Below are 27668 nucleotides of genomic sequence, written 5' to 3' on the forward strand. Positions count from 1 at the left end.
TAGAAAAAGCTGTGAGTCGTGTCTCATGATCTACATGCTGACCTGGCTTCAGAGAGATTTTCTGAGATTTTCCTTTCGGAGATCTCAGCCTGGTTTTAATGACTGGAGACAATATTGAACTAGAGACAATCCGGTTGTTCAGTCTGACGTCACTAGCCGTGTCTGGGTCTAAACTCCGCTGCAGGTCCATATATCAAACGATCACTATGGCATTACTGAGAGTTGAAAAACTGTCTAAAGTCTTTCATCTTTAATAAAATGATCAGCGTTCTGCTCTACCAGGTTTAACAATTGAGTTTAACATCCAGGCATCCATGAAAATGGAATTTATGACATTTAACGGAGTTAGAAGTTAGCAGGGAGTTAGCTCGCTAGCTTCTATCTAAATACAATATAGCATGTCCTGACTGCGGGGTTTTGGAAACAAATTAAAACGTACAGCTCTGCTATCACTTCCAGCATAAATGAAGACAGAAAACTAAACAGCAGTGACGTTTGTAGGGTTACTGAAGTTGGGCTAGCTGGTATATAATGATGTGCTACGTGACCGCTAGCGACACAGCTATGTTAGCATAACATAAACAAGCTAACTTTTTTTCCACTCGATAAAAGTTAACGTGAGTGTTCTCGGTGGTCAGGAACAAATGTAATCGCATGGCAGGATGCTGTAAAAGGACCAAACTTCAGCCAGGAGAACAACTGAGATAATCCATCCACAATACGAGGTTAGTCATTCATATACTGCTGCATGGGCTGGGCTGTAGTTACATCCTAAGGTTTTAAAAACTGAGCTTAAATAAATGATTAGCGGTAATAAAAGCCGAGGGAGGTCAACAGTGATCACTGACTGTTTTAGGAGCTTTTTGAGATCAAATAGAAGAAAATACATAACATTAAACATGTTAACAACACAAAAGCTACTTTAGACCCGGAAGTAGGATTCGTCGCGTCATCACTGAACAACCGGATATTTCATGTTTAGATGTTCAGTTACAGTGGGTTCATCATGTGGATCATTCATGTAGTCACCACTTGCATTTTTTAGAAGGCTGAGGGTCCATGGAGTAAATAAATGCATCATGTTACATTTTATAGGGAGATTGTTGAATCTGTTATGTTATCGCTACATGGTTTTGCAAACTTTCTGTCAAGCTCAGATCCCAAATTCAAAATTTGATTAAGGGGGCTGGATATATAGTTGGGATGCTCCCTTTATTTTCCCTGCAGGAGTCAAATATACAAATTGTAAACATTTGTATAGTTGTGTTATTTAAATAATGGAGACAATAAAAGTTCATCTAATGTGATAACAGAGATGTTGAGCTCTTTAGAGTTTTATTCTGACAGAGAAAATATAAAATTACTGTGTGCAAGTTTTTACAAACGTGATGTTTGAAAAGCATGAAAAGATCGAGTGAAATGAGACCAACAACAAAGAATATTTTGATGCTTTTTTGTCTAAAATTGTCTCAGTTTTGTTTGTGTTGCCACATAGAATTACTTCACATAGAGCAAAGCTGGGACAAATGTTCATGTGACGTCTAAATCATTCAGATCCAAGAAGTAAATGTATAATAACATACTCTGTACAGTGATGTTGACTGCACTGCTGAACTCTCCTGATCCAGACTCACACCAGTACACTCCAGTATGTGACTTTGATGCTTTGATGTTACATGTGGATCCAGTCATTCTCCAACAGTCAGAGAGTCGGCCATCCTCAGAGAACTTCCTCACTCTCCACTCAGTGAAGTTTCCCTCACAGGTCAGTGAGACAGAGTCAGAGGTGAAGTGTTGCACTCTGTCAGGACTCACTGTGAGAGACGCTGCTGAATGAACATCTGGAAACAACATGCAGTGAAGAGACAAAGCTCACAGATGTTAGGACTGCTATCACCCCATTTTACTTTAGAATGGCACACCAGTAAACCAGGATTCTCATGATTTTTGATCCCCTCTTTGACTCAGACTAACAGAAGCGTTTTTGCGGTCTTCTTATGCAGCTGGTTCAGTGAATCTTGGTTGGCGCGTGGTGAAACTAAGTGTGCAGCAAAAAGCTGCAGAAGCTAATTAGCCTTTGTTTATATCATTACATGGAGTCTGGAGAATTTTTGGATCAGTTTTGTTTGTTTGGCATTTATGTAACTGCTCTTTGAATCATCACTTATTTTTGCTGTGTTCGGTGGTTGTAGAAATGGTTTATTTGAGCATTTAGATTAGATTTTCTGTGGATATTACACATGGTGATATTTGCATAAAAGGCGTGACATCATGGGTTACATAACTTTTAAGCTGGGGCGTTGGAGCTTAATCTGTCAGCAGAATTCTTTCTACAAGTTTCCAAATCATACTGGCTCAGGTTAAAGGCAAATCATTCACGGGACTTTAGCTTTAACCCTGATCAGCACTAATAGAACAGACAACACTGACAACAAGCCCTGAATCACACAGACAGTCAAATCAATGGAAAACAAAGGAGCCGAATACTGACATGTTTAAGCTGATCTAACCCACATGCTTTATCTGCTGGCAGCTCATGTAGAGCTTGGTACACGTCATGTGACATCATGAGCTTTGAGTCATCACTCTCAGCATCATCCACCTGATACAGATCACTCTGAACACACTTCAGTCATTTGCTGTAATGTTTCTGTCATAATTCTGTGATATTGTCTGTTTCACAGATTCCTTCTACAGTGAGATATTTTGCAGCAGCAGGACCAAAACTAAAAACCTTTGAAGTATATTTTAAATGAACAATAACAGCAGCTGTTATTTGTGACGTCTTCTTCTAGCGTCCATCTGTAGTCAGTGCTTCTCTTGTATTTGTCAGAGCTGTTAACCTGCCTGCTGACATCTTTGTTTCTTTATTAACTATATTTGACTTTTTTATCTGAACACCTACCTGAGCACTAAACAAAGATTCTTAACTTTGTAAATCCTGTCTGTGCACTAAGAAAAAATAATCAGTACAAACAGAAACATGAGTTTAAATATCAAAACATTTAAAATCTCATAGATGTCTTTTGTTTTTCATGTTATCTCATTAAATAAAAACTGAAAAATAAGAAAAGGAAACAAAGAAATTCAGTTTGGTTTGATCACAGAGAGAAAGGAAAATATTCAGTTCAGTTCTTCTTTTGGGGAGTTTTAATGTACACAGGCATAAATGGTTGTCATGGAGATGAGATTTTAATGGTCTAAATGTTGTTGAATAAAAATGATGAGCTAACATGAGCTCATTGAAAGGACAGAGAGAAACAAACTGACCTGCAGACCAGACAAACTTTGGTTGACTGTGATCAGTGTGATACTCTGGGTCTCCTCTTCCAGCTCTGCACACATATCCTGCTGTGTGTGTCTGTCCATGAATGATGTAGGAGTTGTTTGCAGTCCCACTGCCATCAGGTAGCAGCTCATAACTGGAGGATTTCTCTGATAGATCAGGAACAGCTTTATACCAGTAGAAGCTCCATCCTGCAGACAGATGTTCAACCTCACAGTTCAGAGTTACTGAGGCTCCAGGACTCAGCCATGATGGAGACACAGTGAGGACAGGACGGGGTTCATCTGTTCAACAAAGATTTTCTCTCAGTGAACATGTAGTACAGTCTCTGAACAGTGAGCTCAGTTTATACAAAGAATAATAATCTCAGTCTATGAACAGAAACACATTTTACAAAGTGTTCAAACAGCTTAAAGAAAATATGACAGCAAGCAGGAGAAACCTGAGTGAGGGGAAGAGATTCAACAAGAGAGCAAGTTATAAACAGTAGAGATGGACCGATCCGATATTACGTATCGGTATCGGTCCGATACTGACCTAAATTACTGGATCGGATATCGGAGAAAAATAAAAAATGTAATCCGATCCATTAAATATCACGAAAGCACCTCACAAAACTTGCAACACGCCGTAACTCACCCCAGAACGTTAGCAGTCGGAGCAGTATGCATCACGTGATAGAGTGGCTGTGGCATGCGGGACCTGTCGGTGGTCTGGATAGCATTTGGAGCTTCGCTAGCAACCCGGCATTTCATCTCCGACAAAGTTATCCCCGAGAGAAGTAAAGCAAGTGTGTAAGTCCATCTCTGAATGTTTGTAAAGCATTCCTGCGTTAAGCTTAACAAACGACTGCCTCTTCTTGCTGCTACTTCAATCATGAAACTGCTTAACGATCAGCTGATCGGCTTTTCTGTCGGGAGTACGTCTCTCTTGTTTGCTTTTGGCCCACTTTGCACCAGAAAGAGGAAACCAGCGGCTGAACAACAGCAGCACGTTTAAGCTTGATAAGCTGTTGTTAGAATGTATTTAATATTACTTTCTACTCGAGGATCTTTTTCTACGTAGCTGACGGCTGGTAACTGTGCAGGGGCGGATCTAGCAAAGTTTAGCCAGGGGGGCCGATAGGGCATTAACAGGGAAAAGGGGGCACAAAGACATACTTTTCTTTCTTATTCTCATTTAAAATGTCTAGCTTTTAATAAATAATTATCTGACAGCCGAAGTTTTAATTTGATGCAAAATGAATAGAAGTCCATTACTGTATATAGTAACTATTAAGTCTAATATATATATATATATACCCTAGTAAGCTATAGTACTTTTTCCTTTGTGAAGGTACCATCTGTGCAGTCTGCAATTTTGTTGAAGAAAGATGTTGAATCTATTTAATATTTCTTGAAAAATAATTGATTTCTGTGCATTTTTTTTCCCACACTGCATCAAATTAAGGTTGATTACGTCGATTAAGCATCATGAGGTGGAGCGTGAGGGGTGGTTCCCTATTTTTTATTTATTTATTTTTGTTGTTGCTGGGAGTTGGAACCCTATTAGTTAGATTGCTTAATATTTACACTAAGTACTCTTTAAAATACCAGAATAGGGAGGATGGTGTAGGTTTAAGTTTATTAGATTGATCAGTATTGCTGAACTATGAAATATTTTTTTTTGGATACAGGTATAACAGAATAGCTTTAGTGTAGTTGTTGTTTTAAACTTGAGTATGAACTTATACAAAATGCAGCAAGATATTTAAAAAACAGTTTTGTTGATTAAAAAACACTATATCGGATTCATATCGGTATCGGCAGATATCCAAATTTATGATATCGGTATCGGACATAAAAAAGTGGTATCGTGCCATCTCTAATAAACAGATGCATTTTTACTTCCAGTCTTTGACAGTGATGGTGTCCAACTTCAGTCCTGGTGGATAAAATCTGTTTGATGCAGTTTAAATGAGGATTTGGTGAGTCACAGTTGGTTGTCTTTGGTGTCAGTTAGCATGCTATGTGCTTGTTCTTTACTAAATCTGATGTTGAAGCCTCTGATAGCTAAGATGAGACCTAGTAAGTGTGTTTTATATTCTTTTGCTGTGGAAGCTGACATTTCCTGTCGATGTGCACAGATGTCTTTAGGCCACATTAATAAGCACGCTGACATTACAGGGAGCAATTTGGATGTGATTTCCAGCTGAGCTGTTAGGAATGCTGGAATAAGACCTCAGTGTTTATGTTGCACAACAGGCCAGGTTAATTAGCCGAGTGCAGATCTTGGCGTTGAAACCTGATACTGCTGAACCTTAATGATCCACCTCTAGGAGATCTGAACTTCCACTGAAATCTTCTGTTCCTAATAATAATGTATACTTTATTGATCCCCATGGGGAAACTCCTCTCTGCATTTAACCCATTCACTCAGTGAAGCAGTTAGCAGCCACTGGCCGCCTGGGGAGCAGTGTGTAGGGATGGTACCTTGCTCAGGAGTACCTCAGGGTAGCCGTTCAGTGGATTAGAGCCCCCGACCTTAAGACCTTAACAAAACCCCTGGATTCCTGATGGATCAACTGATATTCCAGAGAAACTGACTCACACTTCTAAACTGTGACACGACTCCACCATAATCCCTGTTACTGCGACACACAGAGGATTTAATCCAAGAACTGATTCCACACCAGACTGTGACTGTGAAAGGTTTCTCTGTAAATCTGTGGACAGCTGATTTTGTGCTTTCAGTGTTGTAATTCCATTCATTGTGTTGGTGTTGTACTGGTAACTCACTGTGTTACTGATTATTCCTAAACAGCCACTCTGCAGGTCTAGTGAGTAAACTGAGTCGGCTCATATTGATCAGAGTTTGAAGAGCAGCTGAAAGAAAGCTGGTTAACCCTGAAGGCGCTAACACAGGTTAACTTGTAGTTCACACAGATAAGAGTCAAACTAACTTGAACTGGACAGAGAGAGAGACATTTATTTATATTGTTGTTTTACTTAAATTTATTTTACTCTGGTTTTTGGATGCATAAATTAATGTAAACTGGAAACTGTTTGTATATTTCCGTGCCTTCTGTTTCCCAAAAACAAGTTCAAAGTTCACCCTGATCTGTTATTTTAGGGCAGCTAGGTATAAACTGCTGGTGAGAACAAAGACTCTGGTCCTAGTTATCTGTAAATGTCTATGTAACCCATGGTTATTTTTATTGTAAATGGTTTTTTTTTTAAGTTTTACTTTTTGTTAAGTATAAGTTTTCCTATGTACCTTGAATGCACCGCAGCTCTGCTCTAGGTGTGCATTATATGTGCTCCATATTGTCTGGAGCAAGGTACATCTCTCTGTATATTGCACTATGTTTAATGGGTAAAAGAGCTCCATGAAACTTTGTTTTGAGCAGTGATTTTGTTTTGTAGATGCACAAAGCTGTTGTGGAACTTTCAATCCTGTTGAGCTACAGAGTTAATGTATTGTGTGAAGCAGGGCCGTGCAGAGAGCTTTAAAGGGGCGGGTGCTCAAAGTTAAAAAGGGGCACATTGAACCAGGCTGAATAACAACAACACACATTCATCAAGAATCTAATATGGGAAGGGCAGGGCTGTGTTGATCTGAGACTGTAGACATTAAAAAGTCCACAGGAGAGATGGTAGCTGATTAAACAAGTGTCAAGAGATAATAACAAAATGCAAAGATTGGTGACAGCGCTTGGAACCATAAGGCAACAAAAAACTGTGAGAAATAATTTAGGCTCTGCCTGTGAATCACTCTTTGCTTCTCTTCTTCCTTCCTTCCCATCATTTCATATATCACTCTCCACTTGCTGTCTATGTGAGAACAAGGCACAACTTGCTATTGCAATAAACTATAATCTAATTATCCACACCTAACAACTCTTGCACTTAATCTATAATAAAATGATGACAGAAAAATGTTATAGCCCTGCCTTTAGTAGCCTCACACAGCTCCTACTGTTTCCTCCTCATGTCCTTACCAGGCATGTCTGGACAATGTTATATCAAGAGTAATATTTTTTTTAAAAATACATCTAAATAAAACACACACATGCACACACAGTGGCATTTTAGACCTTCTTCAGAATACTGTATATACTATGGGCATCATGGTGCTGATCCAGAATCCATACATTATTATTTATTACTAGAGCTACAATAATAAAGCAATGAGGAGGGGGAAGTAATAAATATGAAATAATGTATTTATGATGATTCCATTTGTTTCACTATCCACTCTGTGCAGGGGCAAAGCTTATTACATTTTTAAACTGTAGAGATACAATCATTTTACTGCTGTAAAATCCAAATTTTGTCTTATTTAAAGTATAAATTTAATATAATCTGCTTCTTAATGTATGTTCTTTAAAATACAACGTGTGTTTTTAAATATATTATAATTATAATAATGCATAATTATGTGGACATGCATATTAGATCGTTTTTTAGTGAAATATAATCCCTCCAGAAAGGCAGGAAAAGCCCGGAAACTTACTTTAAAACTAAATATGTTCCCTAAAACGGTGACAGAGCTACAGACCCATGACAGCCTTACACAGGTAGCCAGCAGCTATGACCAGCACTACTTGTGCAGTTAATAAAAGGACAGGTAATGTTTGTCGCGCTGTTGCACACACAGCACGCTCGTTTGTTTCAGTTCGTCAGTTGCAACAAGACAGCTTACCAACGTGTACGTGATAAGCTAATACTCCTGGGTGCTATACACTACAGTGTACGCTGTACACCTACTTACTGGTTGTATCGCATCAGTCTGTGTCTCTGAGTTAACTTGTGTTTCTCCTACAGCTCCGGACCGCTAAAAATGCGCGTGCTCTTTGTGAGCTCGTTCCCGGCTCGTAACCAGCGCGTTCTGCCGTCAAGGGCGACCATTGGTTAAATGTGATCATGTGACTGATGCAAGCCAGATCCTTTTATTTAGCAAAACTGTGATTAATAGTTAAATATTATTGTTGAAGGGCACAGACAGGACTCCGCACCCACACACACATAAAAAATAATAATAATTTCTTTATAAAAAGTTGCCTTATCAAAAGGGCACTTTGGGCACCCATCAGGAAAGGGGCGGGTGCTCAAGCCCCTCTAGCCCCCCCCCCCCTCTGCACGTGCCTGGTGTGAAGAATATCCTGGTGAGTCTCAAATTATGCAAATTGAATTGTGATTCACAGTCCGGTTTCAAAGTTATAAAATCGGTCAGGATATGATGTTTTGTTGGAAATGTGATTGCAGAAGCTGTTAAGGATTTCTTAGCTGTGTTAGCCCTGTGAGAAGTATGCTAGCATACCCACATGTGCTCCCTGGGCTAATGCGCTTGCATGAGACACTTTTCATGGTTCACTTGATTTGCACTAAAATGTATAATATATGTATTGTTATTGGCCAGTAAGAACTGTATAGATGTATGATATGTAAAGACACTTTGAGGAATTTGATTTTACTTTTTAAAATTTGTACAAATGGGATACAGGGAAGATTAGTCGGTAGAAATATGTGCTTTATTACAAGAGAAGTGATTGCTCCGCAGATTTGTGTGCAGGCTGTTTTTTCTTTTCTTTAAAAAAACAGCCTGCAGCCGATCTTTTTGGTAGAAATCTGCTGCAAGGACCGAGCGGTGCCATCTAAGGACTAGGGATCGGTACCGGTATCGGTTCTGACATAAACAGTAGTAATCAGATCGAAAAGCAGCGCACATTTCGGTGCTTTATTTTGGTGCTTTTTATTCGTAAGATGTCATACACTTTGGACTCTAGCCAGTCATTTTTCCTTTCCAAGGATAGAAGGCGGGCCCAGGTATGTTCGTTCTTTTAGAGCAGAGCTACAGATTAAAAATGCCCAAGGCGAAGCAGTCAAAAGTCTGGCTGTACTTCACAGCAAAAGATGCAAACTCAGCAGCCTGCAACAAGTGCTTTAAGCTGATACTGTGCAAAGGAGGTAACACCTCGAATCTGATGAAACACCTGGCGAAGCGTAGCGTTTTTTTAAAAGCCGAGAAATGCACCATATTTGATAGCTTGCTGCAAGACCTCACACCAAGCAGCACATCTACTGCGGGTGTGGTGCCTGTTATCGGACCCGGAGCTAGCAACATCCCCCAAGAACCCGAAGAGGAGAGTCCTGGCCCGTAGCCCTGCCAGTGTAGCAGAAATGATGATGGATGATGATGGCAGCAGCAGCCGTTCTTCTCTGCGTGAGTAGCTTAGCCGTATAGTGACGCATGACAGCCACGAGAAGCCGACGGGTAAAGAGATAGTTTTTTATCGGATTACGTCGTGGAAGAGAAATTGTTCCAGCCATGTTTCCGATGCAACAAAGAGGCGACAGATGGCCTGGATTTCAGCCATTCGAAGACCAAATATAACGTCCAGGAAGACTTCAGCTCACATGTTAGTCTGCTCCAAGCATTTCCACAAAGGTAGGTCTTCTGTTGTAGTTATTACGTAATTTATCATAACATAATTGTTGATGTAGTTTACAAATAAGTCTTATATTGATTTGAATTGAATTAGTTGCGCTACGCTGCTTTGTTCACTGTGGCTTTGCGGGCTAATGTTTGTTGTGTTTTGTAGGAAAACCAGTCTACAAAATGCAGGAATGCGATCCAGACTGGGCACCTTCTATCAACCTGGTCATACCGAGTTTAAAGCTGCTACCACAGCGAGATTTGATCGGTTAAGAGAGAGAGCGATATCAAAACAGCCACGAAATGTCCCGCATATATGTGCCCAAGGGTTGTATTGAAGCAATCAAGTGATGAATAACTGTTTTCCAGTATGTTGTGTTTTTTTTTTTTTTGCATTGTTGATTTGTTTGTCAGCGAAGCAGCTAATAAAGCATGATGGAATACAATTTTGCATCTTTCTTGTAAGATTCTATAATAGAATGAAACAATAATACCAGTTATAAATAAAGACAATAAATTGAATGAATTACAAAAAACTCATTTTTTTTCTATTAGATCCGAAAATGTTGTGTAATACTACAACCTGAAACAACAAATAGTTTGCGTTTGCCTGTACAGGAGATAGAGGAAAATAATTTAACAACAGCTGTGAAATGGAATAGTCCAAATCACCAAAGTAAACTGGACCTGGGCTTGTTGCAGGGAGCTGAAGTTAATAAACATCTTGTGAGTGTATGCGCTAAAACTTAGGACCATATAATAATAAAATGTGCGTGATGAAAGTTGGGCAGCACGCTAACGTCCTTACTTCACTCTGTATGCTCGTATGGGTCTGACCCTTTTACTCCTTTGATTTTTTTTCCTTGTCCTTTTTTTTTTTTGCCTTTTCGTCAAGTCTGTCTTTGTACGGACCTGCCGTGTTGTCTGTCGTTTTGTGCATAACTGTTTTTGGGGCAAATAAAATGCAAGTAGGGATTAAAACCGCAGAATTAATGATTACCGGTGCTGGAAATACTAGTGCTTGATGCAGTGTTTTGATTTTGTTGCCACGGGTACCCACAAAGCAATGGGTGAAAGTCACGTGGTCTGTCAATCTCTATAAAATGAGGCCATATTGTTGTCTGCAGTTCAGAGTTCATTAAGTGAAAAAGATGCAGTGTGTGTTTCTGATGAGAGCAGACTCTTTAACTAAAGCCTCTAAGATTAATTTAAAAGAGGTAACATGTTAAAAACAACTGAAGTAACTGCATCATATGTTGGTGCAACAGGTAAAAAATAAAAATAAGACAAATGCAGAAGAGAAAATATTGGATGTTACTGTTGTTCTTAGTGGATGTGGTGGAGCAGCTGAAACAGGTTCAGCATTTGTTCTGCACTTCATGTATTAGAGCTGCACAGCAGAGACGTTACTCTGATATGTTTTGTTCTCTTCACTGTGAATAAAAAGCTGCTTTTTACAGTTTTTTGTTATCAGAATAAAAGAAAAATATTTTACTTAACAGCACAAAAGAAACCGCTACAAAGCTGCAAAACAAGTGATTTCACTTATTTTGATAGCAGATGATGTGGATGAAACTTACATGATACAGTCAGTCTGATGATATCACTCCACTCTGTTAACAAATAGTCCCTTCTGCCCCGGCAGCTGTATCCTTCACCATCAGATTCAGTAACTGTGATTCTGTATTCACTGGATGTTTCAGGTATGTTTTTCTGGCTTTGTCTCCATTCATACGTCCACTGAGCTCCTTCACGTCCCTGAATCTCACATCTGACAGTGACTGTCTCACCGCTGTATATCTGAGTCCAGGATGGCTGCAGGGTCACAGTGGGCTTAGTGGGAACTGTTCACATAAGAATGATCCAGTTAGAAGAAGAGAAACATAAAAACATGGCTTTTTATAACATAAGAGTAGAGTCACTGCAAAGCAAATGATTCACAGACAAACAGTTTAAACTTTAAAACAAAGTCACATCATAACAATTTCAAACTGTAACACAACATTTTTTACAAAGTCTGCAGTATTTACTTTGCACAGTTATCATCTTTTGTTCAGATTCCAAAAGTTACAGATTATTTTTCATGAGTTGACAGCAGATTAAGAAGACTGGAAGAAATTATAGTGCGAGAAACGTTTTCTAAAAGTTCTGATGAAACTGGTGCAGTTGCTGATTTGGGACATTGGCGTGTGTCACACTTGTAGTTATTGTATAACAAACAGGTTTCAAGTGGTTCTAACAGATTTTTCATGAACTGAACCTTAAACCACTGATGCCCTAATGCATCTGTTCTGCACTGGAGGTTCTCCTAGCTGTCGTATCATTAAAGATATTATGACACTCATGAACACCTTTATTTTTCATTAATTAAAATAACTGAATGCCATTAACAATAATTACATGAAAGAATCTAAGTGTAACCTGTAATGTAGCAGAACAGTCTCTAATAAAATGAGGTTATATTGTAGCCAAACCTGAAACGTCGAGGAATTAATGTAAAAATGCTAAAAACAAAGGAAGTAACTGATCTGCAGTGATAAACTCCACATGTGCAGCCATGAGGTCAAGATGGGAGTGACTGGGATTATTACATTTGGACTGATTTTTTTTCATCAAACTAACAAAATCTTTTTCAGAGTGATTATTAAATATTTTATAATGACACTAAAAGATATTTTAAACTGCTTTTTATCCGAAACAACAAAATAAACCTACAGTGCTGTTGAAAGACAAAGTGTTTGGTTGAGTTGATGAAACATTGTGCAGTATAAATTAAAATATGTGAAATATGTCCAACTTACTTATTACTCTCAATGGGGCGCTATTACTCCACTCTGTCCAGGAAGAGCTTCTTGTGGACCGGCAGCTGTATCCTCCAACATCAGACTCAGTAACTCTGTTGATTCTGTATTCATTGGACGTTTCATGTATGTTTTTCTGGCCTTGTCTCCATTCATACGTCCACTGAGCTCCTTCACCTCCCTGAATCTCACATCTGACAGTGACTGTATCACCGCTGTATATCTGAGGCTGCAGGGTCACAGTGGGCTTAGGAGGAGCTGTTCAAATAAAAAATATAACATCATCAGACTTATAGAAATATGAAATGATCATTAAAGCTGTCTTGGTTTTATTGCTCTTGTTCGTGGTAATCACATTTTTTTTTCATCGCAGTGTCAATTTGACTGAAAATCAACATTAAAAATGTTAATAAAAACAAACAGATTAAACCTGGTAATTTGCTGATATTTAGACTCTGCCAGCAGAGTGACTGAAAACAACCAGGTGTGCACAAAACTAAACTGTGAGACTGAACAGCAACACATAAACACACAATATCATGTAAACAACTTCAGTTTCTCAGATTTTACATTGTATAAACAATTTTTATAGTCAAATATTGACCGAAACTAGACTGGAAAAAAATTACATTCTTATTTTGCCCCAAATTCAAGATGTTTAATTTGGCAAATTAAAGATAAATAAAGTAAAAAACAAAACTGCTGCTATGAGTAAACATACCAGCAGTTAGAGAAAGGCTAACGTAGCAGAGCAGTCTCTCCTAAAATGAGGCCAAATTGTAGTCAAATCGAAACTTGCTAAATGCTAAAAGAAAAGAACTGCATCATGACACTGAGCTGCAGTGATGAAAACTCCACATGTGCAACAACTGAGGTGAAGAAACTGGGATCATTAGGTTTGTATTTCATTTTTCATCAAACCTACTGAATATGTCCAACTTACATAATACAGTTAATTTGGTGACATCACTCCACTTTGTCCAGGAGGAACTTCTTTTACCCCGGCAGCTGTATCCTCCACTGTCAAAATCAGCAGCGCTGCTGATTCTGTATTCATTGGATGTTTCAGGTATGTTTGATTGGCCTCGTCTCCATTCATACGTCCACTGAGCTCCTTCACCTCCCTGAATCTCACATCTGACAGTGACTGTCTCACTGCTGTATATCTGAGTCCAGGATGGCTGCAGGGTCACAGTGGGCTTAGGAGGAGCTGTTCAAAAAATATATATATATCATTAGCAGACTGATATTTGGCTTGAAAATCAAAAGGTTCTTTTTTTTTTAATAAATAAATTAAACCAGGTAATTTAATGATCTTTATATTTAACAATTTACGTATTTCTACATCTTCATATTTACATATTTAGACATTTAGGAACATATAATCCATGAGTCATCAGTTAGCTCTTGTTTGCTAACAATGCTGTTAAACTTCCAGCAATGGATTCAAAGCTGGAAAATGCTCTGCTCTCATAAAGTGATTATTAGTTCATAAATGGTGAAATACAAAGTATTCATGTAGCAACAAAGTCAAAACTACACAAAACCTTTGTAAAAACCTTTATCTGAGTTCAGTTTTACAGAAAATAATCTTCATTCAGAATAAAATTAAATTCTTATTTTGCACCAAATTCAAGATGTTTAATTTGGAAAATGTAAAGATAAATAAAGTAAAAAAATAAATAAATACTGCTATGAGTAAACATACCAGCAGTTAGAGAAAGGCTAATGTAGCAGAGCAGTCTCTCCTAAAATGAGGCCAAATTGTAGTCAAATGGAAACTTTGAGGAATATGAAAAAGAAAAATGCTAAAACTAAAGATCTGCATCATGACACTGAGCTGCAGTGATGAAAACTCCACATGTGCAACAACTGAGGTGAAGAAACTGGGATCATTACAGTTTATATTTCATTTTCATCAGATTTACTCAATATATTTTTCTTTTGAGTGATTACTGTTTATAACTCCATTAAAACTTTGTTTACTTTTGTTGATATTTTGTTGTACTTTTGTATGAAATGTGTAAAATAAATTAACATTAAAATGTCCTGTTGTGTGATCAACTTACATGATACAGTCAGTCTGATGATATCACTCCACTCTGTTAACAAATAGTCCTTTCTGCCCCGGCAGCTGTATCCTCCTCTGTCAGACTCAGGAACTGTGGTTCTGTATTCACTGGATGTTTCAGGTATGTTTGACTGGCCTCGTCTCCATTCATACGTCCACTGAGCTCCTGCACCTCCCTGAATCTCACATCTGACAGTGACTGTCTCATCGCTGTATATCTGAGTCCAGGATGGCTGCAGGGTCACAGTGGGCTTAGTGGGAACTGTTCACATAAGAATGATCCAGTTAGGAGAAGAGAGACATGAAAACTCTGCTGTTTATAACATAAGAGTAGAGTCACTGCAAAGCAAATGATTCACAGACAAACAGTTTAAACTTTAAAACAAAGTCACAACATAACAATTTCAAACTGTAACACAACATTTTTTACAAAGTCTGCAGTATTTACTTTGCACAGTTATCATCTTTTGTTCAGATTCCAAAAGTTACAGATTATTTTTCATGAGTTGACAGCAGATTAAGAAGACTGGAAGAAATTACAGTGCGAGAAACGTTTTCTAAAAGTTCTGATGAGGTCATCATGTGAAACTGGTGCAGTTGCTGATTTGGGACATTGGAGTGTGTCACACTTGTAGTTATTGTATAACAAACAGGTTCTTGTGGCTCTGACTGATTTTCCATGAACTGAATTGTACCAGTTTCACATGATGACCTCATCACAACCTTTATTTTTCATTTATTTGAAAAAAATTAATTGATTCCATGAACAACAATTACATGAAAGAATCTAAGTGGAATCTGTAATGTAGCAGAACAGTCTCTAATAAAATGAGGTTATATTGTAGCCAAACCTGAAACGTCGAGGAATTAATGTAAAAATGCTAAAAACAAAGGAAGTAACTGATCTGCAGTGATAAACTCCACATGTGCAGCCATGAGGTCAAGATGGGACAGACTGGGATTATTACGTTTTGAGTGAATTCTTCTATCAAAATAACAAAATATTTTTCAGAGCGATTATTAAATATTTAATAATGACATTAAAAAATATTTTAAACTGCTTTTGATACTAACCAACAACATAAACCTACAGTGCTGTTGAAAGATAACGTGTTTGGTTGAGGTGATGAAACACTGCAGTATAAATCAAAATGTATGAAATATGTCCAACTTACTTATTACTCTCAATGGGGTGCTATTACTCCACTCTGTCCAGGAAGAGCTTCTTGTGGCCCGACAGCTGTATCCTCCACCATCAGACTCATTAACACTGTTGATTGTATATACACTGGATGTTCCACGTATGTTTTTCTGGCCTCCTCTCCATTCATACGTCCACTGAGCTCCTTCACCTCCCTGAATCTCACATCTGACAGTGACTGTGGTACCTCTGTATATCTGAGTCCAGGATGGCTGCAGGGTCACAGTGGGCTTAGGAGGAGCTGTTCATAAAAAATAACATCAGACTTATAGAAATATAAAATGATAATTGAAGCTTTCCTGGTTTTAGTGGTAATCACATTTTTTTCATCCCAGTGACAATTTGACTGAAAATCAACAAAAAAAACTTTAATAAAAACAAACAGATTAAACCTGGTAATTTACTGATATTTAGAATCTACCAGCAGAGTGACTGGAAACAACCAGGTGTGCACAAAACTAAACTGTGAGACTGAACATCAACACATAAACACACAATATCATGTAAACAGCTTCAGTTTCTCAGATTTTACATTGCATAAATACTTTTAAAAGTCAAATATCCCACTATTTACTTATTTCTACATCTTCACATTTGCATATTTGTACATTTATGAACATATAATCCAGAGTTGTCAATTGGCTGTTATCCTTCTGAATAACCTGAGATCTTAGTTTCTAAGGAGGCTCAGATCCTTTAATGTGTGGAGCAAGATGTAGGAGATTTTCTACCAGTCTGTGGTAACAAGTGTGTCTATTTTACTGTTGTCTGCTGGGGGGCCCCACTTCAGAGGCACCAGAGCTCCTCTGACTGATTCAACCACGCTGCCATAAAGAACACTTCAATACATCATTCCTACCGTTTTCTATAAAGCTGTATAATAACCCTTCATAAAATCCCAAACATATTAGTTATTAATGCAATTTGCATTTCTGTCTTACACAATATGAGCCTTACTTTTACTGTTTTTAACAAACTTTATTTTATTCATTTTTTTCACTGTAAATATAAAAATTTCTGCGCTGTCTCATAGTGTAAGGCCCCACACCAGGCCCCATTGGCACTTTTATTTTATTGTGAAACTTTGTTGTTTATAGTAGACTTTACTACTTTCACTTTTTATCATGCTGCTCTAACACAACAATTTCCTTTGTGGGATCAATAAAGTATCTATCAATATTGACCTGTTGAATATGTGTCCTATGTTGTAAACTCTTAGAGCCGGAACTTTGACGTGAACGACGCGAGCCGGGAGCCGTGTTTTTTTCTTTCTCTCAGGCACTTTTTTTCCGCTTTGCTCCGCAGGCGAGCCTTGTGGTTTGCGCTGGGAAGAGGGGGGAAGGGCGGTAGTTACACTCTCAGTAGCACAGGAACAGAGCAGGAGGGAGAGACAGAGAAAGAGCCAGGGACAACAACGTCACATTAGAAAGGTATAGTAATCATCCACAACTATTTTCAGTTGCAGATGATAAAGGATTTAGAAAGTTTATTCATGCAGGCCTATGTGACAGAGGATATGCATGTTCTTTTTGTTTTCATATTTTAATTTATATTTAATTGTGTTGTGGTTTGCAGTGTTTTGTGTTGTTTCATTTTAAATTTGTTTAAAAGGAAAAAAGCTGAGAATTTAAATAGTTAAAAGTTGAAATGTGAATAGTTGGTTTTTGTATTATGATTTATTTATTACATTTTATGTGGAGTGAATAAGTAAAAGTATATTTACGGTGGCCCCTACAGACAAAGCACGTACGAACTTCAAAACACGTACGAACTTCAAAACACGTACAAACTTCAAAACACGTACAAAAGACAACAGAAGGTCTCCAGGATGCTGGGCGCAGTGTTGAGCTTTTGTTACGTAGAGGCTACACAAGCCAGGAAGTACCAACGACCGGATTTGGTGTGTGGTAGTAACAGGTAAATGAATATTTTTGTTTAAATTATTTGAATATATATGAGTGCTTGTGTATAAATACACAAACAATACACATATGCTTTCAATTGTGTAATTTAAGTGATCTAGGTAGCTCTGTTTTGGAAGTTCAGTTCATTTTGGGCCGTTGGACGCACAACCCTGTGAAAACGACTGAAAACGCCAGTGTGGACTCAGAGCATTTTCGGACGTAGCCTAAATGTTGTTTCTTGGAACTGCAGAGGGCTACAACAAAAGAAAAGTTAAACAGGTTATGAATTTGAATCACATATAAATTATCTGAAGTTGTTTTCTTACAAGAAATTCGACCTTTTGAATGTCTGAGTGCCGGCATGTGACGGCCGTACTGAATACCATTTGGAGTTGTTCCACTGACATTTCAGCGAAATGGATTAGCCACATCATTTTTACACTTTGATTTGTGAGGTATCTTTGAATTCAGCCTGCTGTAAGTTCATAATTTTCATCTCCATCAAACAAAGAGATGTCCTTTTGTTCCTAACATAAGCTTACTTAACTGTGATCTTAAGTTTTTCTGTAAACCTTTAGCAACACGTTTGTAAATAACTTGGTCTCAAATGATTAATAAAGCTCAGAAAGAGTTCATCATAAGCAGGTAAGGTTTTCATCATGTGAGATGTCGGATTCAGCAATTTTGTTTTTCGATGCCAAAAAGCATTTCTGGGGCAACACTGCTCAGGAGGAGCTGTTTAAGTGCACTGTGTGTATGTTCCCCCGTGTGTCTGTGTGGGTCTAAAGGCTTCCTCCTGCAGTCCAAAGACGTGCAGTTCAGTTTTACAGAAATTAATGTGTGAAAGATTGAAAGACAAAGTATTTTGTTGTGTTTTTGATGAGACTTTGTGCAATATAAATAAAAAAGGGTGAAATATGTCCAACTTACATGATACAGTTAATTTGGTGATATCACTCCACTCTGTCCAGGAGGAACCTCTTTTACCCCGGCAGCTGTATCCTCCACTGTCAGACTTAGTAGCACTGCTGATTCTGTATTCATTGGATTTTTCACGTATGTTTGACCGGTCTCGTCTCCATTGATACGTCCACTGAGCTCCTTCACCTCCTTGAATCTCACATCTGAGAGTGACTGTCTCACCGCTGTATATCACACTGCTGTATATCACACTGCTGTATATCTGAGTCCAGGAGGATTGCAGGAACACAGCAGGCTTAGGAGGAGCTGTTCAAATAAAAAAATATATATCATTAGAACAATGATAAATTGACTTCAAAATCAATAATCAAAAAGTTACTTTTTAATAAATAAATTAAACCAGGTAATTTAATGATCTTTATATTCAACAATTTATTTATTTCTACATCTTCATATTTACATATTTAGACATTTATGAACATATAATCCGTGAGTCGTCAGTTAGCTCTTGTTTGCTAACAATGCTGTTAAACCTCTAGTGATGGATTCAAAGCTGGAAAATGCTCTGCTCTCATGAAGTGATTATTGTTTCATAAATGGTGAAATACAAAGTCTTCATGTAGCAACAAAGTCAAAACTACACAAAACCTTTGTAAAAACATTTATCTGAGTTCAGTTTTACAGAAAATAATCTTCATTCAGAGTAAAATTAATTTCTTATTTTGCCCAAAACTCGTGATGTTTAATTTGGAAAGTGTAAAGATAAATAAAGTAAAAAACAAAACAAAACTGCTGCTATGAGTAAACATACGAGCAGTTAGAGAAAGGCTAATGTAGCAGAGCAGTCTCTCCTAAAATGAGGCCAAATTGTAGTCAAATGGAAAGTTTGAGGAATTAGAAAAAGAAAAATGCTAAAAGAAAAGATCTGCATCATGACACTGAGCTGCATTGATCAAAACTCAGCATGTGCAACAACTGAGGTGAAGAAACTGGGATCATTACATCTGTTTTTCATTTTTCATCAAATTTACTGAATATATATTTTTGTGAATGATTACTGTTACATTAAAAATTAATTCACACTACTTTTGTTGTTATTTTGTATAAAATGTGTGAAATAAATTAACATTAAAATATCCTGTTATGTGATCAACTTACATGATACAGATAATGAGATGATGTCACTCCACTGTGTGTAGAAATTTCCCCTTCTTCCTATGCAGCTGTATCCTCCACTGTCATACTTAGTAGCACCGCTGATTGTGTATTCATTGGATTTTTCACGTATGTTTGACCGGTCTCGTCTCCATTGATATGTCCACTGAGCTCCTTCACCTCCCTGAATCTCACATCTGACAGTGACTGTCTCACCGCTGTATATCTGAGTCCAGGATGGCTGCAGGGTCACAGTGGGCTTAGGAGGAGCTGTTAAAAATATATCATGAGCAGGCTTACAGAAATACAAATTTAACGCTGTCCTGCCTTTTTTGCTCTTGTTAATGGGAATAATATTTTTGCATCCTGTTGGAAATATGACTTGCAATAAAAAGTTCTGACATGTTGATTATTACTTAAAGAGATAAAGAGATGCATTTCTGATGTCATATGAGTCTGAAATGTAGGTTTCTTCAAATTCTACTTTTTTTGTTATTGCCTTGACATTTTCCAGCAGAGCAGCAGCTGATGGCAGCATGTGTTCAGCATGTGTTCAGCATGTGTTCAGCCGAGGAGATTCAGTGACAACATTTAAAGCTTTGTCCGAGTTTAGCTGGAGGACATTAGCTCACATTCAGTTTGAGCCTCAAAGTCATCAGTCATTAAGAGAACTCAACATGCCAGGGTCACATGGTCTAAGTACAGCATATCTTTGTGTCATAAGCATATGCAAAATAAGAAGATGCACCATGTGTCTCCATTACATGTCCAATACTAAGGACATATAAGGAGAGCAGGATCAGACTGACTCTATTGTGCTGAACACAACAGTAGTTTTGCCAAAATCTGTTTGTAATTTTATAGTCCAAGTCCAAACTTTTCTGAACCAGTCAATTCATACAAACTTTTAAAAAGATAATCAGGAATGTAAACATGTCACAGGAAACTGTTTACAACATCAAGCACGTGGGCTCAACAAAAATCACAAGTTTACTAAAAACTTCATCAGCAGCAGATCAAGGTAACTCTCACTAATGTTCCATAAACAGCTGATCCACATATGGAGCTGTTCTACATTAGAGGTTCTTCTTGTGTCATTGAAGGTGAGACTCATGAACACCTGTGGTGGGTGTGGTTTGGAGCTCAGTTGCAGGACAGGGGTGGAGCAGCAGGTTGAGGGGACAGTATCAGGGGTGGGTGGCAGAAACAGCTGATCCCAGCCGCACTAATGACCTTTTCCCTTATTTTAGTAGCTGCACGTGTCTGGAGGAGGAGAGTCAGACTGAGACTGAGAGTCAGAGTGGAGCAGAATGGAGCAAATGGCTCCAGCGTGTGTGTGTGTGTGTGTGTGTGTGTGCGGAAATAGAAATAAAAAGTGAGAACAGAATCCAAAAGCTCTCTACTTGTGTGTGTTTGGGGGTGTGGTGCAAGGGACAAGTGGCAGAGTGCTACAACTACTATGTTTTCATCAATTTCAAAATGTCATCTTGAACATGAATCCAAAAGAAAGCTGTAATGAGAAAGGCTGAAATAGCAGACCAGCGTCTGATATAATTCAACTACATTTTGGTCAAACCTGAAAGCTCGAGGATTTAATGTAAAAATGCTAAGAAAAAAAAAGACCTGATGGAACTGCAGCAATAGAATCCACATGTGGAAATCGTTTTGCCTTCCAGATACATTTGGATATTAATCTAAAAAAAATAATATTATTGAAAGTATTGATATTAAAAATATTTTGTTGTGTCATTGGATGAAACATCATGCAATGTAAATTAAAAAGAGTGAAATATGTCCAGCTTACATGATACGGTCAGTGTGATGATGTCACTCCACTCTGTGAAGAACCTGTCTGTTCTGCCCCGGCAGCTGTATCCTCCACCATCAGACTCAGTAACTGTGATTCTGTATTCACTGGATGTTAAAGGTGTGTTTATCTTGTCTGGACTCCATTCATACGTCCACTGAGCTCCTTCACCTCCATGAATCTCACAGCTGACAGTGACTGTCTCACCGCTGTATATCTGAGTCCAGGATGGCTGCAGGGTCACAGTGGGCTTAGAAGGAGCTGGTCAAACAAAAATATATCATTAACAGATGGATAATTTCACTTGAAAATCAACAATAAATGTCACGGTCTGTGTGGAGGGAGGCATGAAAGGACCCACAATGCAGACTCAAACGTAGAGGCCAGGCTGAAACTCAAAATGGGAGCTTTATTGCTGAACACTGGAAAAATTAAACTAACGTTGGCAATTCAAAATAAACTTGGTAGGTATGGCAAACACAACACACAGACATATATGAGGGAGGACGCAACGCTGAACACATCAGGAAGACGGAGGACTTAAATACACACACGAGGTGATCAGGAGAAGTGGCAACACATGGACAAACAGCTGAAACATGAGCATAACGACGTCAAAGGGGAAGTGCAAAACTAAACACACTAAACACAGGAACATAGGACCTTTTTCAAAATAAAACAGGAAACATAATGAAACGCAGACATGACAACGTGAACTTGACAACAAAAGACATGCAGACACAAAACACATAAGGACAAGGGAGACTTAACGCAGGGGTTGAAAACACAAGGGGAAACTAATAAACAAATGAACTTAGAAAACCCACTGAACACTGGGTCAAAAGACCCAGGAGCGTGACAATTAAAAAAATGTATTAAACTAATTGAATCAGGTAATTTACTATATGTTTTTATCTCCAGATGTTTCACTGTGAGTGATTGCTGTGTATTATTATAATTACATTAAAAGCTGTTGTACATCAGATTTAATATTTAGATATTCAAATAAAAACCAAAAGCTTGAGGTTTGTTGAAAGACAAAGTATTTTGTTGTGTTCTTCGATGAAACATTGTGCAAGATAAATTTAAATGAGTGAATCCCACTTACATAATACAGTCAATGTGATGTTGTCAGTCCACTCTGTCCAGGACGAGTCTCTTTTGCCCCGGCAGCTGTATCTTCCCCCATCAGACTCAGTAGCACTGCTGATTGTGTATTCTCTGGATGTTGGAGGTGTGTTTAACTTGGCTGCTCTCCATTCATACGTCCAATGAGCTCCTTCACCTCCATGAATCTCACATCTGACAGTGACTGTCTCACCTCTGTATATCACACCGCTGTATATCTGAGTCCTGGATGGCTGCAGGGTCACAGTGGGCTCAGGAGGAGCTGTTTAAATAAAAAATATATGATTAGGAGATTGACTTGTGAGTTTGATTTGAAAATCAATAGCAGAATTATACAAATATCAAATCATCATTAAAGCTGTCCTGGGGGTTTTTTTTTGCTCTTGTTAATGGTAGTCGTAATTTTGCATTCTGGTGACAATTTCCCTTGAAAATCAACTTTCAGGAGGTTTGTTTAAAAAAACACACACAGGTAATTTGATGATATTTAGAATCTACCAGAGTGAATGAAAACAAACATACAAATAATCCTGAAATGAGGGAAACTGAGTTTTCTGTTCCACAAAGAGAGTTAACTCTTTGTGTAGACAGCTCTCTGTGTTTTGCTCTTAAAGTTGTGTTTATAAATCTGTGGAATTATCAAAACATTGGTTCCATATAGAAAAGTTGTTTCTGTGGCTGGTTGTGATTTCATGTCAGGGCTCAGCCCATTACAGAGGACAAAACAGTAATATAGTTGAGTTCTGTACGGTCTGCAGTTATTCAACTGATTTTTTCCAAAGCCAGTAAAGAGACTGTTTCAGTCATCTGTGTGTGAAGAAATAAAAACATGTAAACGAGTGTCTGTGTCTTTAAATGATCACATGTCTTTATCTTATCACGAAATAAATTATTTTGTGATAAGATAAACAAATGGCTTCATTTGTTTTCTATTTTCTATTTTTTTGAATTCTATTTTGTTGTTATTGTCTTGAAACTTTCCAGCAGAGAAGAAGCTGATGGCAGCAAATGTTCAGCCGAGGAGAGAGTTTAGCTGCAGGATGTCAGCTCTCATTCAATTTTGAAATAGTGGTGAAAACTGTGTGTTTGCAGCCACAGACATGAAGAAACTGGGACAATTACATTTGCATTTATTTTTTTCATGTAAGAAACAATTTGTTTTCTCGTTTTTACCCTGAGTGATTACTTAATATTAACATAATAACATTAAAAGCTGTTGTGCATGACTTTAGATATCAAACTAAAAAAAGAAACGCACAGTACTGTGGAAATTATTTTGCAATCTTTTTGGAATTAAAATGAGAGAAATGTGTCCAACTTACCTATTACTCTCAATGTGATGACATCACTCCACTCTGTCCAGGAGGAGTTTCTTCCACCTAAGCAGCTGTATCCTCCACTGTCAGACTCAGTAACTGTAATTTTGTGTTCATTAGATGTTGGAGGTGTGTTTAACTTGTCTGGACTCCATTCATACGTCCACTGAGCTGCTTCACCTCCATGAATCTCACATCTGACAGTGACTGTCTCACCGCTGTATATCTGAGGCCAGAATGGCTCCACAGTCACAGTGGGCTTAATGGGAACTGGTCACATAACAATGATCCAGTTAGGAAAAGAGAAACATAAAAATTCACGACATTAGAGTAGAGTCACAACAAAACAGCCAGCAGTTGTTAAAGTACAAATAACTTCAGTTTTTAAATTAGTTTCCAATCATTAAAACATAATGATTGGTGCATAAAATGTTCACTGGATAGATTTATGCACAGATTTATGCTAATACACAGTCAGTACATGAAGCTCGTTTTGATACAAGGCCTTGGGAAATAGAGACGCTGATGGTGTCACAGCACCCTCTGGTAGAAACAAAATAAAATAAAATAATAAAATAATATAACATAAACAGAATTATAGAAATCTAAAATCATTATAAATATTTGTCCTGGTTTTATTGCTATTGTTAATGGGAATCATAATTTTGTATTCTAGTGACAATTTGACTTGAAAAACAAGTTTTGTTTTCATTGAGGACGCACTGAGCCTAATAATTATTAATTTGACATATTTAGTTTTCTAAGTACTGGTTTGAACAGTGATTCACTCCATAATTCGGAGAAGGCCATTTTAAACTTGGAAAAAATATCTAAACTCATCAGTTTCCTGAATGACGAATGATTCGCTTTTAATTTGTGTTTCTTCTCCTTCCTCTGCAGGTGTAGACGACTCTATCAGATATAGAGATTGCACTTAGAGCTCAAAGAGATGATCTCATTGTCAGATGGGTTTTTTCTGAAATCAGATTCTGTCTGCACAGTCCATGAGAGGTCAGAGTTACACTGCCCCCTGCTGGTGTGGTGTCAGCTTTCAGAGTGGCCTTGATTTTAAGTTTTGTAAGTTAGAAAAATATGAGGTTGTTATTGTGATCCTTTTAGTGGAAGAAGAAGAAACCCACAACATCTGCCACACAGATGTTCCAGCTGCGGTTTTCTTTCCTACTGCAAATGTGAGCAGTGATGGCAATAACGGCATTATAAGTAACGACGTAACAGACAGACGGTTGAAGCTGTCTTCAGCTTACGGCATCTTATATCAGTTGCACGCAAGTAGCTGTCTACGTAAGCAGCTGCGCTCTCCCATAGACAGCAATCACTTTTTGCCACAACACCTGAAGCTCAGGTGGCAAAACAATTGCATGAGTGCTGCTGTTTGACTGCGGAAGAATAAAGTAGTCGTGGTAAGCCAATCACATGACCACTTCAAGATGCCAAAGCAAGAAGGTGATATAAACCAGTTTTTAAATTGTGTTGATAGGCCACGTAAAACCAGAGTCATGATAAACAATATATATGCTGTGTTTTTTTCCTGAATACTTTCGTCACATTTACTGTCTAAGGACAGCGCTAGCAAGCACTCTGTGCTTATGAGCAAAAAATAAACAAAACAAAAAAACAGCCCGTTCCTGTTGGTGGGAAAATGTACAATGTCGACCAATGACAAATTGATATGGCAATATGACATGTGATTGTTTAGGAAGAGGGGGAAGTTTTAGGAGTGACAGAGAGAGAAAGAGAAAGAAAGAGAAAGAGCAGAAAAAAGGGAGAGAGAGAGAGAGTTATAAGATGTGAGAGATTTGTGACGTTTAGCGTGTTTGGAGCATGTAGATAGTGTTGTCTTGTGTAGTTAGTGTGTAGTGTTGTGGATAGTTTTGTATTGTGTGTGAGAACAATAAGGCGACTGCTGTCTCCAGGTAGAAAACAGGAGTGATACACCTGCTGCTGTCAGACCTGCAGGTATCAGGCTGTGATGTTCTCCTTTATAGTGGACAGAAGTTATTTTTTTGGAGTGGCACAAATAATTTGTGGCATCTTATTGAATGCAGAACAGCTGATTGTTTTGTAAATAGTTTGAAATGTCTGGGAGCAGGTGAGCCTGGTTTCTATTGACATAACCACCACCAGCAGAATAACGTCACTTAAATGAGTGAGTAATACGCCACCTGGTGGTTTGTTCTAAGCGTGAGAAAAAGCCTGAGCCTGTAAGCCTGAGCGCAGGGTTTATGAACCCTCTACTTATAGAAAACTCTCCAAATTCACTTGTGGATCTGTCACAGCAGAAGTGCAATCTTGTGAATCATAACTGTGATCTGTTAGCATTAACTAATAAACACGCATGAAAAGGAAATCAGTCAGTTTCAAGGAAACAAACTCTAGTAAATGTAAAGCATAGCAGCTGAGTGAAACATCTGCTCACATGGTTGCACTCTTGATATGATCATTTTAGTATTTTAAAATGCAGTGGAGTGTGAGCTGTATCATATACAATATTTTGTCCCTCAGGTTATTCCTGAAATATAGTTTGTTTCAAGTTTGTTATATGACGGGTCACATTTATTCATCCCGTAAGTAAATGATTCTGCAGTATTGCTCAGCAAATACACTTCTTCCTGGTCTGTTAATGTGAAAGTCCGCCATCTAGTGGTTAAATAGCGGAAGTGCCAAGTAATAATGGCTAGAGCTCCGTGTCTGTGATAGTTCTGCATCTGCTGCTCTTGAGATGGGATAAAGTGTAAGTTTGGGCAGATGATGGATTGTTTCTACATATTAGTGCTCTGTCCTTCTTGTGGGTCTGTGAAGTTTGTTACATTACTACTGTAAGCTAACTGTTAGTGCTTTGTTTTGCCTGTTAGCATAAAACATGTCAGCATGTGGTATTTGTATTTACGTCACTTGACAGGCTTTGTCCATTTATTGTTAATGTTATGATCTTGCATTGGTCATGTGACATTTGTGCATCTACACTGAGATTAAATGTACCTGCTCTGTTTTGTTGTTACAGTTTTACAGACTGAAAGTGGTACAAATGGTACATCAGTAAAAGCTGTGAAGAACGCCACAGTCTCCACATGGAGCGCTTACTGAAGCCATTTATGTTTAACTGCACAGGCTGAATAGAAGCATTGAGTCTGTGCAGAAGATAACATGTAAACACAGGGAGGATATTATTGAGCACATTATAGGACATAACAGCTACATATATGAACAGGAAGAAAAAGATCATTTCTTACCTTCAGCATTTCCACAGATGACAGTACTGAGCACTAAAATAATGAATAAAACCTCATCAGACATTATACAACTGACAAGATCAAAAACAATATAAAGTAAGACTTTATTAAAGATGAACAGTAATAACCAGTAATCTGTTTGACAATAAAATAAAATAATCATAAAAATCCAAACTGTTGTAACACAGTGTGTAACTATAAGTGATGCAAAAAGCAGCAGTGTATCAAACATTTAAACACTTAAAGAATCACAAGTCTGCTTTGTTCCAGCTCTCAGGTAAACAGGTTAAAGCAGTGACTCACTGTAATTCTCACAGATCAGAAACATTTTCTTTAATCGCTGCCGTTCAAACAATGTCAGACGTGTACTTACAGAAAAAGCCCATCATGCAGAGCAAAGAGTGCCCCAT

The 27668-nt window shown here is 38.0% G+C and overlaps 1 protein-coding gene across 1 annotated transcript; it reads right to left on the reverse strand.

Annotated features, from left to right (window-relative positions):
• Positions 1 to 1049: 1049 nt before the first annotated feature.
• On the reverse strand, positions 1050 to 27668 carry LOC113013365 (basement membrane-specific heparan sulfate proteoglycan core protein-like). The gene is made up of 15 exons (XM_080295336.1): positions 27632 to 27668; positions 24014 to 24277; positions 22672 to 22953; positions 21568 to 21824; positions 19760 to 20051; positions 18611 to 18907; positions 15751 to 16017; positions 14574 to 14837; positions 13448 to 13714; positions 12505 to 12762; positions 11262 to 11547; positions 6228 to 6232; positions 3050 to 3570; positions 2515 to 2602; positions 1050 to 1841 (listed from the first exon to the last, which is right to left on the reverse strand). Exons 1-15 carry the CDS (start codon positions 27666 to 27668, stop codon positions 1531 to 1533), a joined length of 3696 nt encoding a protein of 1231 aa, XP_080151462.1. The 3' UTR covers positions 1050 to 1530.

Source organism: Astatotilapia calliptera, chromosome 3 (assembly GCF_964374335.1).
Source record: "Astatotilapia calliptera chromosome 3, fAstCal68.1, whole genome shotgun sequence".
Taxonomy (NCBI): domain Eukaryota; kingdom Metazoa; phylum Chordata; class Actinopteri; order Cichliformes; family Cichlidae; genus Astatotilapia; species Astatotilapia calliptera.

Bases quoted from the DNA above. Each gene is read 5' to 3' on its own strand.
- LOC113013365 (XM_080295336.1), bottom strand. From the start codon at position 27,668: ATGGGGCACTCTTTGCTCTGCATGATGGGCTTTTTCT. The intron at 14,838-15,750 runs GTAAGTTGGACA...TTATGTGAACAG, and splicing joins CACCCCATTGAGAGTAATAA to TTCCCACTAAGCCCACTGTG. The intron at 13,715-14,573 runs GTAAGTTGATCA...TTTTTTGAACAG, and splicing joins CATCAGACTGACTGTATCAT to CTCCTCCTAAGCCCACTGTG.